This window comes from Neolamprologus multifasciatus, chromosome 11 (assembly GCF_963576455.1).
Source record: "Neolamprologus multifasciatus chromosome 11, fNeoMul1.2, whole genome shotgun sequence".
In the NCBI taxonomy this organism is placed as follows: Eukaryota; Metazoa; Chordata; class Actinopteri; order Cichliformes; family Cichlidae; genus Neolamprologus; species Neolamprologus multifasciatus.
Window position 1 is genome coordinate 30,933,684 of NC_140449.1, and position 12,098 is coordinate 30,945,781.

At 37.3% G+C, this 12,098-nt stretch overlaps 1 protein-coding gene across 1 annotated transcript; it reads right to left on the reverse strand.

Moving 5' to 3' along the window:
• Window positions 1-768: 768 nt before the first annotated feature.
• On the reverse strand, window positions 769-4,173 carry c11h7orf78 (chromosome 11 C7orf78 homolog). The gene is made up of 4 exons (XM_085177962.1): window positions 3,261-4,173; window positions 3,001-3,085; window positions 2,726-2,865; window positions 769-1,645 (listed from the first exon to the last, which is right to left on the reverse strand). The coding sequence occupies exons 1-4, from the start codon at window positions 3,693-3,695 to the stop codon at window positions 1,559-1,561; spliced, it is 747 nt and encodes a 248-aa protein (XP_085034088.1). The 5' UTR covers window positions 3,696-4,173; the 3' UTR covers window positions 769-1,558.
• Between the last annotated feature and the right edge of the window lie 7,925 nt (window positions 4,174-12,098).

Below are 12,098 nucleotides of genomic sequence, written 5' to 3' on the forward strand. Positions count from 1 at the left end.
CTCCTGCAGAGGGCTGTAATCTTAAAAAAAACCCAGTGTATTTTCATACTTTGTTGCACTCACATGGCCTTTAAGCCTTCCCACAGAACATAATCTGTGTAATGATTGCATGATTTGGGTTTGTTTTTTAGATAACGGCCCACTGAGACTTAATAAAATTAACTACTTTACAGAAATAAAATCAAGAAACTCTACTAACAGTGTAGGAAGCTGATTTTGGAGGCCAGGGAAGTGGAGGGAGAATAATGGGATAAAGGGACATTTTTTGAGAATGTGACTGCATTTGGGAAAGAGAGGAAACAATTCTAATCCTGAGCAGTGAAAAGTGAACAATACAGAAAAATTATGTTATTACAGTTTTTTTCTCCAGTGCCTCAGGATACTAATTGATATGGACTTTCATGTAGATGCAGCAGGTACTCAGTTCAGTAATGGTTACCATGAGGAACCATAGCAGCTTTAAACATCTGTATCACCCCAAGGACTCGCAATGGGTGCAACACTATCTTTAAAATAAATGAAGGTCAAATAAAGAAGCTGCTGCTTTGTTGCTGCAGAGAAATTTTACACATGGATAAAATGATGTGATGCTGAAATATTCCAGTATTATTTTTGAATGCATTGCTACAAGCATGTTACAATGAGAAATTCTCTGGTTGTGTGAGTATTTATAAATTTTTATTTAGTTTTTTTGATCAAATAAAAACTAGTTTCATAAAGAACTGCATTATTGTTTTTCACTTTATTTCGGTTTAAATTTAGTTTATAATTTCATGTAACAATTTGCAAATCAAAATACAGACCTTAAAGTCGCTGTATAGAAAGCTTCACTCCTAAGTAAGACATTATCAGTGTGGCGCTCACGTCTAACTGTGGAAAAATGTTCAAATTATTTCAGTCCAATTTTTTGCGGCAAATCACAACAAAAGTCGCCTCAGACAGGTGACGTTTGTTGTGAGGCTAATTACATCACACAGTAATACAGAGGAACCCAAACAATCACAAGGATGCCCATGAGCAAGCACTTAACTTGGCAACAGGGGGAAGGAAAAACTCCCTCTTAACATGAAGAAACCTCTGGCAGAACAAGGCTCTGGAAGGGGTAGCCATCTGCCGTGACTGGTTGGGGGTGAGGGCAGGGGGATAACATGCGGAAGAGCGCCAGAGATAAGCAATAAGGCAGAGTGGTGTGTAAACACACAGCGAGTGAAAAAGGGTGAGAGAAGGTGAAAGACTCAGTGCATCATGTGAAGCCCCCAGCAGCCGAAGTCTATTGCAGCATGACCGAGGGAGGATTTAGAGAAAGAAGCAAATGTGCTGAAACCTGTGGAGCCTGAACCATGAAATCATTGCAAGAAAATTCAAACTTTTTGAAACTGGTTTGTTTATTCAAATGTTTATTAAACCTTCTGATAAGTAAATAGGAAAACATCACATTTGCTACATCTGGCTTTTGTGTGTAGTTAATTGCTTAAAAATGTATTGAAAAAGAAAAATCACACTGATGATGTAGAAGTCTCAAAACCTCGGAGCTACAGGGCTAAAGGACGACAGAGAGTCACGGTTTATTTTTCCAGGTTCTCCCAAGTTTCTCTTCCACACGGTCGAGGAAAGCACTGTACGCTTCTCTTCTTTGTTTGTGTCTCTGTGAATGAAGAGAAGAAGCAATAATAAAGATGGAACTTTACACCCTCTAAACTGTTGCAAGAAATAAAATATTTCATACATTTGATCAACTTTGACACAGCGTTTTTGTGACTGTAACACGAGAAATAAAAATAGTTTAATCAAGAGAAAGATTCAACATGAAATATGTTTAGACACTTTATCAAACGGAAAATTACGTATTATTATCAAATCATTATTTTAGTGCATCTATGTGTAACTGGTGCTTTAATGTTATTGTTAGTCAAGCCACCATTTATCTAGATCAGGTGTCTCAAACTCACGGCCCAGGGGCCACTTGCAGCCCGTACATTGACATGAAGAAATATAATATGATTTGGCCCTTGAAGTTACTTTTCTTGTTGAGGAGTATATGTTTGTTTTTGAGTTCAATGTTAAAATAAGTTCTTTAAAAAGCAAAAAATAATTGAATATGAAGGCAATATGAGCAGAGAGCACAAACATGTTGAGGGATTGGCTGTCTTAGTTCAGTGAGAGAAGTATGTATAAAGAAAACAAGTTTTACTAGAAGTCAAAAACTACTGTGTACACTTATGTCTGCATTTCTATTTTGTTAAATAAGAACAAAATTTAACCAGAAGTGGTCCCACGTGTCTGGCCATCAAGAGAGTACCAATTTGTTTGTTTGGTAGTTCAATGAAAGGCTTCAGTTAGTTAAAAGTGAGGGGAAAAATTGCATTCACGTTTGCAGCCATGGCTTGTTATACAATATTTGAAATAAAAAGAAACAAAACACTACATTTTAGTAAATATTTGTGGGTGTTTTCTTGTTTGTTTGTGGTGCTTGAACACTAAAGTGACCCACAGATCATTTAAGTTTGAGACCCCTGATCGAGTTTAAACTTCTCCTGCAGAGGGCTGTAATCTAAAAAAAATTGTATTTTCATACTTTGTTGCACTCACATGGCCTTTAAGCCTTCCCACAGAACATAATCTGTGTGACGATTACATGTTTTGGGTTTGTTTTTTAGATAACAGCCCACTGAGACTTAATAAAATTAGCTACTTTACAGAAATAAAATCAAGAAACTCTACTGACAGTGTAGGAAGCTGATTTTGGAGGCCAGGGAAGTGGAGGGAGAAAGAGTTGGCCATCCCATTTTGGCTCTGCAGGTTTATAGGTATCCATCCATGTCTTGGTGTCTCGAAAACTAAAATCTGTCTCAGACCTGATCTTCACTAGAAGAGAAATAATATTAATCAAGAAAAAAGAGGCTTTTGATCTTGTCACAAATCAATTTGTTTCACTAAATGTTGCTGCCTAAATAGAAAAGCAAGATAAAGCTGCAAATCAAACTCAAGAAAACTACTCACAAGTGTCCAAATGCTTTAATTTTAACTTCAAGTTGCCAGGATCTCTCTCATGTGCAGTTATCATGTCTGGAAGCTCCTCATCAAGCTGAAATCAGTGATTTAAAGCAAAAAGTCCAGTGATCATGTTAATGTTTTGTCTGCATCTTCCTCTTGTGTTTAAACCAGATATTGTGCTCTAAAACACACTGTATTGTCTGCAATTTGCACGTGTCTGTGTTTCAAAAAGGTACTAAATCCATGGACTGTTTGGGGACACTTACTGGTCTGAAGTTGTGAGGTTTGGCGTTCTTGTACGTCCCAGAATGATACTTTCCAATCTTGACAAACATCAGTTCAGTCTCCAGAGCATCAGGAGGCCTGTGTGAAGTGATGAACTTTGGAGGTTCTTTTCTCTTGGGACTCGAGGACAGAGAATTTGGTAGAAATGTCCGATATCTCCTCTTCATTTCTTTGGGCTGAGGTGCAACTATCTTTATATTTTTCTTTCTTTCCCTTATTTCTGAAGTAGACAGACTGCTGTACAGTTTCACTGAGAAATCTGGTGGCCCGATGCTCTGCACATCACACTTCCTGTCTGTGTTTCTAAGCCTAAAATATTTGCTTCTTGCGAAGGAGAGATCTTGACACGCAGCAAATTGTGTTTGTCTTTCAAAAGAAACTGAGGACAATGGCTGTAAAAACGTGGCTGGAATCATTTTGACTTGCTGATGTCCAAATAATAATGGAGGTGCTTACCCTGAATTTCAGGAAGATTTCTCATTGCAGACCTAAAATATGAATCCTCTGAGTTTGAATGTAATGTCCTTGTACCGGTTGTGCAGATGTCCAGAACCCAGTTTTAGTCTAAGAAGAAGGAAACAGAAAGGTTAACTGCAGACACATAAAACAAGCTGCTTGGTAACCAGTGTAACCAGTTAGCTTTCTTAACAAAAAGAACTGGGCTGAGCTCAGCAGGACATTCAACAAAACAGAAAACAGGAACTTGGCAACGCTGCAAACAATGTGGCCTCTGGATTACAGAGACCATGGCACCCTGCAGTCCATTTTATTTGTTTTGTATAATGCAGTAAACCTTCAGTGTTACATTGTCAAATGCAGTATTTCAAAGTCAAATTCAACTTTGTCAATTTTGTAAAATGTAGAGAACATACACAGGCTCAAAGTGTCCTTTCCCCCAACCAACTGTGTGCAGCTAAATAAATAAGTTTAATTGAAAAATAAAGTAAAGCAGAGAGCTATGAAATTATGAGATATGATTAATTAAGTATCAAGCATAATATGAATTGCATGAGATATATTAACGCCCACGTACAATTATTATTATGATAGATAAGTCCCCAAAATCTGAAAAATGGACTTGTGGATCTCAAATTCAAGATATATTCAAGATTCTGGTCTGGGTTAACTACCTGATCCTGTGGAATAAATTTGTCTATTCTAGTTTATACAGACACACTGTGGAGGTTTAAGACTGCTTTTAATTGCTGTAGTTTTGTATAAATTTAAGCTTGTATATAATTTGGACCTGATCAGTTATGTCTAAAGCCCCTGTATCTCACAGCCTTTTAATCATTATAATCTTATTAAAATTGTTAAGTAAGACCTTGTCAAGTAAACCAAAGGAGTGCAGACCAGTCCAGTAAAGGTGCATGAAAACCAAGAGTACTTGATTGCATATTATTATTATTTATTATTATTTTAAGCTCACTTCAACTAACCAGGAATTAAAAATCATATTATTTTACAATTTGAAACTGTTACTATATAAAGAGTTTAATGCACAGATATCTTATATTTCTCAAAAAGTCCTACCACAAATAATTGTGTGTGATATCTGAGTGACCGCTAGATGGCAGCAGATATTGTGATCCTGCAGCCGAGAAGCAGAGAACAGCTGAAGTTCACAGGTATGACATGCTTTTTCATTCTTCTATCAGGAGCAAACTCTTCATTCCTATCTTTCATTTCCTGTCCTGAAGTACTAAAGTTCATCTTCAGAGAAACTCAGAGATGTGAACACAAACCAATGTGGTATAAACCGTTCAAATGGCTTAGAGCACATACAGAGTTAGAGGAAAGCCAGGATGTGACAAACAGTGATGCATCTTCCAGATTCAAGGTGCAGTCAGTCTGTTAGAGAATACTGCTTGAAAGTTTACAGCTGCTACACAGCAGATTTTTATTGACTGAACCACACAGTGGAAAGGAAGCCCACTCTTTTCCCTTCATGCCAGACGTTTTGTTTATTAGAACCATAACACCAGACTACCCAAAGTGACCACATCTCACTACATAAAAATAATATTAGATTAAATTATTGCTTTCATTTTTGTTGTTGTTTCTGTATTCAAAAGGTTTTGAATATAATTCTTATCAAAATGTCTGTTTCTTTATTATTATTATTATTATTATTATTATGTTGTTGTTGTTGTTGTTGTTACGTTTCATGTTTAATCTTTCAATATTTATTTGACCAAGAAGTGAAAATAAGTGTAATTAAGGATCTTTTCTGAAGGAAAATGAAACGTGAGACTGGATGTGAAAATGAAAAAAAACATTCTATTAAACCCAAACTATACTTTAAAAAATAAACTTCTTGAAACAGTATTGTATATCTATAGATTTCACTAAGATAAAATAAAAATGTTTTAAAAAATAGTTAGATTTGGAGGGTAATCATCAGGGAAAGATTTAATGTGTTAGAAGAAGCAAACCAAGATGACAAAGTTAAAAGGACTATGACTATCAGCGAACTAATAAAAACTGAACTAAAAAAAGCATCAGAACTTTAAAGTCTATCCTCTGACGGACAGGCAGCCAGTGTAAAGACCTCAAAGCTGGACTGATGTGGTCCACTTTTTTGGTCTTAGTGGGGACTCAAGCAGCAGAGTTCTGAATGAGCTGTAGTTGTCTGACTGATTTTTTTAGGTAGACCTGTAAAGATGCTGTTACAGTAATCAAGCCTACTAAAGATGAATGCATGTATGTAATGTGTATGTGTTAGTCCCCATAGGGAAATTGCTCCTCTGCATTTAACCCATTCACCCAGTGAAGCAGTGGGCAGCCACCAATGCAGCGCCCAGGGAGCAGTGTGTAGGGACGGTACCTTGCTCAGGGGTACCTCAGGGTAACTGTTCAGTGGAGTCGAACCCCCGACCTTCCGATCATGGGGCCACCACTCTACCTACTGAGCTATCCCTGCCCCCGGGCTAGTTTTTCCAGGTCCTGTTGAGACATCAGATCTTTTATCCTTGATATATTCTTGAGGTGACAGTAAGCTGATTTTGTTATTGTCTTAATGTGTTTTTCTAAGTTTAGGTCTGCATCCATCACTACACCCAAATTTCTCGCCTGGTTTGTGGTTTTTAGGTGTATAGGTTGAAGTTCTCTGGTGACCTGTAATCGTTTTTCTTTGGCACCAAAGACTATTACTTCAGTTTTGTTTTTGTTTAGCTGGAGAAAATTGTGGCACAACCAGTCATTAATTTCCTCAATGCATTTACCAAGAGCCTGCACAGGGCCTCGGTCTCCTGGTGACATTGTGATATATATTTGTGTGTCATCTGCATAGCTGTGATAGTTTATTTTGTTGTTCTTTATCATCTGTGCCAGTGGGAGCATATAAATGTTAAACAGAAGGGGTCCCAGGATGGAACCTTGGGGAACTCCACATGTGATACTTGTCTGCTCAGATGTGAAGTTACCTATTGATACAAAGTATTTCCTGTTTTCTAAGTATGTTTAGGAGGAGTTCAGTTAACCTAAGATGTTCTCCAGGTCTTTGCTGTTAATAGGGTGAAACTGTTTCATGGTGTTTAAACAGTTTTTCGGTGAACACAGTACATATCCTGAATCTGCTGTTGATGTACCAATTGCTTGTCTAATCTTTTGGATTTTGTCTGTGAAGAATTTGGCAAAGTCATTGCAGGCCATGGTTGAATGAAGTTCAGCTGCCACTGACACAGGAGGGTTTGTTAGCCTGTCAACTGTAGAAAATAAGACCCGAACATTATGACTGTTTTTAGTGATGATGTCAGAGAAGTAGGACTTTCTTGCACTCCTCAGTTGTAAATTATAATTGTGAAGTTTCTCTTTATAGATGTCATAATGAACCTGAAGGTTTGTTTTTCTCCATCTGCACTCAGCTGTCCTCCACTCTCTTTTTTTCATTTTTCACCAGTGTGGAGTTTCTCCATGGAGACTTCTTCCTTCCAGAGATAACCTTCACCTTAATGGGAGAAATTGTATCCATTACATTTAACATTTAACATTGAAGCTATTGACGAGCTCATTGACTGAACCTCTGGACAGGTCAGGTGTTAATGGGAAGACTTGGTTAAAGATCTCACTACTGTATTCAGTTATACACCGTTTTGTGATCACTGCTGTTGATATATGTGTGTGGGCTGAAATTTTACTTTCAAAGAAAACACAGTAATGATCAGACAGGCCCACATCAGACACACTAACATTTGAAATGCTTAGCCCCTTGGAGATCAGTAGGTCAAGAGTGTGTCCTCTATTATGTGTGGCCTCTGTTACATGCTGAGTCAGCATGTAACAGAGTTGCCCAGAGTGTTACTCAGGTCTTTAGTCCCTTTGTCCTGAGGGTTGTCCACATGGATGTTAAAATCCCCAACAATAATTATTGTTTAAACCCAAAACCTGAAAGATTTTTTTTACCATATTTCAAAATTAACTCATCATAACAATAAAATACCCATTTTATTTTATTTTCACAATAACAAAAAAGAAAAAATAACATCTGTTGTGTTTTAGAAGAGGCTGACAGTAAGTAGAAGCGATCCCGTCGTGTAAACACTGATCTGTATGCAGCACCACAGTTGTTGCAGCAGTCACTTTGTTTGTAGCTTGGACAGCTGACATCAGACAGCAAAGGCAACAGGAAACCTGAGCTGAGACCAAACAGCGCCTGTGAAGGAAACTGACCTCACTGAGCCTGTAAAATCAGGAGCTGCCACCTTCAGAGGCTCCGGTCGACCTGCAGGCCCTCAGTCCTGTTTCTGAAAAGCCCGACCACTGAACCGAGTAACATTTCACCTGTCAGGTAATCAGGAGTTCCAAAGAAACACTTACATGACACCCTTTATCTCCAAGTCACTCAGACAATCTGGCTTTGTTGTTTTAACACCAAGAGAAGATGTAGCACAGATAAATTCAGAGAGAGAAGCCTGCAGATGATAGATGTGTAATTGCTTTTAAGGAAAATACTGATGTAACATGGAGTTTCTCATGTTCCCATCCCAACGTCTGACTGACCTTCAGGGCCTCCATCTGTTTTTACGCTTGTTCCAGCACTGTAGCTGAAGCAGGAGTTTAAGGTTACATTGCTGCTTGTCCCATAAGATCAGTCTCTCTTCCTTCCTTTTCTTCTTTGTGTTTATCTTTGTTCACATAGAATAATAGGGTGAGGAGTGTGTTAATGTGGAGGCAAATCAGTGAATAAAAAACATCAAATTAAATACAATTAGTCAGAAAATTAGAAAAGGTTTGAATTTATGAATGATAATGTGGAGGTCGAAAGGAGAAAAATCAGGCTCCTTTAACCCTCTCAGGCTCAAATTAAACTTTTTGTTGCTAATGCACAACCAAGTCCTGCAGTGGTACTTCTGAGTAAAAAAAACTCATAAAATATATATGTGGGGTAATCAGGTTGTTAGTTTTTAACTGTAGCAAATCGGCAACGCCTGCCTCGAGAGGGTTAAGGTTTTATAATGTCACTAGAAAAATCCTGTATTTATGGCCATGTAATGTTTGTTTATCAGTTCAAAAGGTGGACTCACACACACACAAAAATATAAATATCTTGTTTTATAGATATTATTGATTGTTTATGTATGTTTAGCATTTTAGGCTCCTATATCAACTGGTCTTAACTTACAGCATGTTTGTCCATGATGGGATTTAGGATTCTGATTAGCTGGATCAGAGACTACACATAATGTTTGCATTGTTTTTGGGTGGTGTTGATTGCTCCGCCTTGGTCGGGGAATGCGACGGGAGGCTGGATGTCGGGAGCTGAAGCAGGAATAGCTTGTGTCATCGTGACACAAGCTGCTCCAAGGTCACATCTGTTCCTCACAAAGCAGCTCCCTTTGTAGCATGAGCAATTACAGCAGATCTATTGTTATACGAGGCTTTACAAATATTTATGAACCACGTGGACAATCTGTGTATTGAATCTGCTGTGTGTTCTTTTTTCTTTAATGTGATATTTTTTTGGTTTTGTCTATAATATCTGACTCTTTGATTTCAGTTTTCTGCTTTTGTTTGTAAAATGTGTTTTTACAGGCACCACATAAAGTTACTATCATGTACACTGTTGTTTGAGAAGCTAACACTGTTAAACAGGAAATTTAGACTTTTTACCCAAATGTTTTGTTAATTATAGCTCTGTTTGGCTGTGACTGATTATTTTTTACTGATTCTTAGATTCAGATTCAAATGCGCATCGAGAAGGTGAATGTAAGCCTTTGACTTGCACATCTTTTTTTCCACCATATTAATGCATTGCACCAACAGGGTGATTAACAGAACTCATCACCAGTATGCTCGGGCCTAAGTCAGCAGCCTCGCCCTCACCCTGGCTGTAAATCAGAGCACAGACTTACAAACTTACTTTTTACTCTGTCTTATTTCACTAACTCCTGATGTTGTGCTGTTTATGACTAACTATATTTGTCTCATATTTGTTCATATGTTTTTCCCATCAGTGGTGAATGTTACAGTAATTATTTAGTTTACCTGCATAGTGTATATCACATTTCTAAAAGGGACACTGGAGTGCAGCCATTTTTGCATTATTACTGATTATAATGAGAGAAAATTGGACACAATTAGCTTGTATGATTAGCTTAAGCTATTAGGCAATTATGCCAATTTTCCTTTCAGTTTTTTCTTGCCTGGATGTAATTTAGCAGTTACACAATCCAACATATCATGCAAGTATATATGTATGCTTGACACTGATACAGGTTTTCCCTACCTGATTGAGCTGAGGCAAATTTCAAAATCTGTAAAAAGAAAAAAAAGAGCCAAAGATCATAAATTTCATTGTAATTAAAAGCCAAAAAGCCAAAGTGAGAAAAAACCCACTATCATTATAACAGTCACGAACAACCTCGGCTTCTGTATTGAGGTTTAATCGTTGGTTGTGTAAGACGAGGAAGGAAAGTAAGTGGGTTTTTACCTAATGGCTTTTCCAGGCTTTTACCAGGTTGATGGTCCAGGAGATTTATGAGGGAGGCCTTAAGTCCTCCAAACAGACGAGCGTCTCAACAAGACAGTCGGGCAGCTTCATGTTGCTCAGGGGGAAGAGAGGAGGAGGTGTGGTCCTGCTTAGCTGTTAGGTATCCACTGCTTCTGGTTGGCTCTGCTAGTTTACTTATAATTAATCACAGACCTTTGTCTTCCTGCTCTTAGTGAGACTTTGCAGTTTATTTAAACTGGAAATAACCTTCCTGCTGATACTTGAATGTTAAAAATGTGAGACCACAGCAGTCCTGCAGATGTATAATAACTTAGTTTAACAGTTTAAACTGCTTTTAGAAAGGAAAGTAGGAACTGAAACAAACAGTTTTGTTTGATTAATAATTTGTCTAACTCTTTAAGCTGATATATCAATCATTTGGTGGGACTTATTTGTAAGATTGTAATCTTAACTTTTCTAAATTAGGGTGGATAAACAACACATTTCTAGATGTCCTTCAACAGTTTTATAGAAGAAAGAATTGCAGCATCACTTTGCTTCTTGATGCTCTTAAATGTTAAAAACAACAACAACACAAATCCCCCTACATTTTCTTTCCCTGTTTCTTATATTATGTCTTCTTTGTATATTTTGTTTTGAGAGCCATCCATTTTTTTAACAACTAGAATTAAGCTATCACTTCCTCTTTTTCATATTTTCCCCTGAACAGATCAGTTTCAGGTCTTTTAACAGAGCAAACAGCTTCTCAGCTCCTGCCGGCAAAACAATATCTGAGGCACACAGCTGCAGTAAAAGCATGAGAATGGAAACAAGCAGCTTGGAAAAAAGATGTTAATGTGATATCTGGTTTATACAAAATCCCACTTTTTGGCGAGGATCAGTTCCCTGAAAAATCGAGCATGGAGGCCATCTGTTTTAGCAGTTTGGAGTTGTGACTAATGAAATACCACTGACTGGCCAGTAATAAACCTCTCGTGATTAGTCCTTTGGTCCTTTTCTTCCCATTTAGAAAGACAAGAAAAAAATGTGGCGAAGGCAGTTTTACAAGCTTGAGCTGACTGAGATTACTGATTGTTAACATGCATTTCCCTTCAAATAAAAATATGAAAGAAGCAAAAAACAAGTTGAATTTCATTTGCTGTCTTTGTTAATTTTCCATCGTAAATTGTTGCAGAAAAAAATGCTAAAGTTTCATCCTGGGGAAGGATTCCATCCCTGAATAACAGCAGTTAGACTGATGAAGGTTTGCCTTTAAAGCTTACCCAAGGAAATATTTATATTGTTGGATTTTCCTAACATTTGTTAGTTAAAATAAGTTAATATCTAGTTAGTTAGTTGAAATAATTCAGACTTGTGACGTTTTAAATTTAAAGGTAGGTAAAATTAGTATAAAAATTACTATTAGCTGAAATTCTCAGTGGATAGTCTGATGAAGTAACTTGTTATACTTTGATAGCTTTTCTCTTGGCCTTCATTAAGCTCAATGAGAAAACTGTATTGTTAGATTTTATTTGAACCACCTTATTGTCTACAACCCTTTCTTATTTCAGAATCAATTAGAAACATTGATGGGTTTTGCTCCTCTGCATTTATCCACTTGAGGGTGCCCAGGGTTTTTCCAGAACCTGGTGAACAGTGTCCTCCTGTTTTGTGCCTTGGTCATGGAATGATGTTTAAACCAGAGATAAATATTTTTGTGTTGTTTGTCTTCTGTACAGTATTCACTGCTGTTCCCGAGCTGCACTTCATCAGCTCAATTATTGGAAATACTAAATCGTTTCGGATTTGAAGAAAAACAAACAAACACTCACATGCTGTGGCTTACATTTTATGCTCATGTTTAATTTCTCAATATTTCCTGGTGTTA

Coding starts and splice junctions, on each gene's coding strand:
- c11h7orf78 (XM_085177962.1), bottom strand. CDS start 3,695: ATGATTCCAGCCACGTTTTTACAGCCATTGTCCTCAGTTTCTTTTGAA. Junction 3,086..3,260: donor AACCTCACAACTTCAGACCA/GTAAGTGTCCCC, acceptor CACTGATTTCAG/CTTGATGAGGAGCTTCCAGA. Junction 1,646..2,725: donor CAAAATCAGCTTCCTACACT/GTCAGTAGAGTT, acceptor CTTCATTCACAG/AGACACAAACAAAGAAGAGA.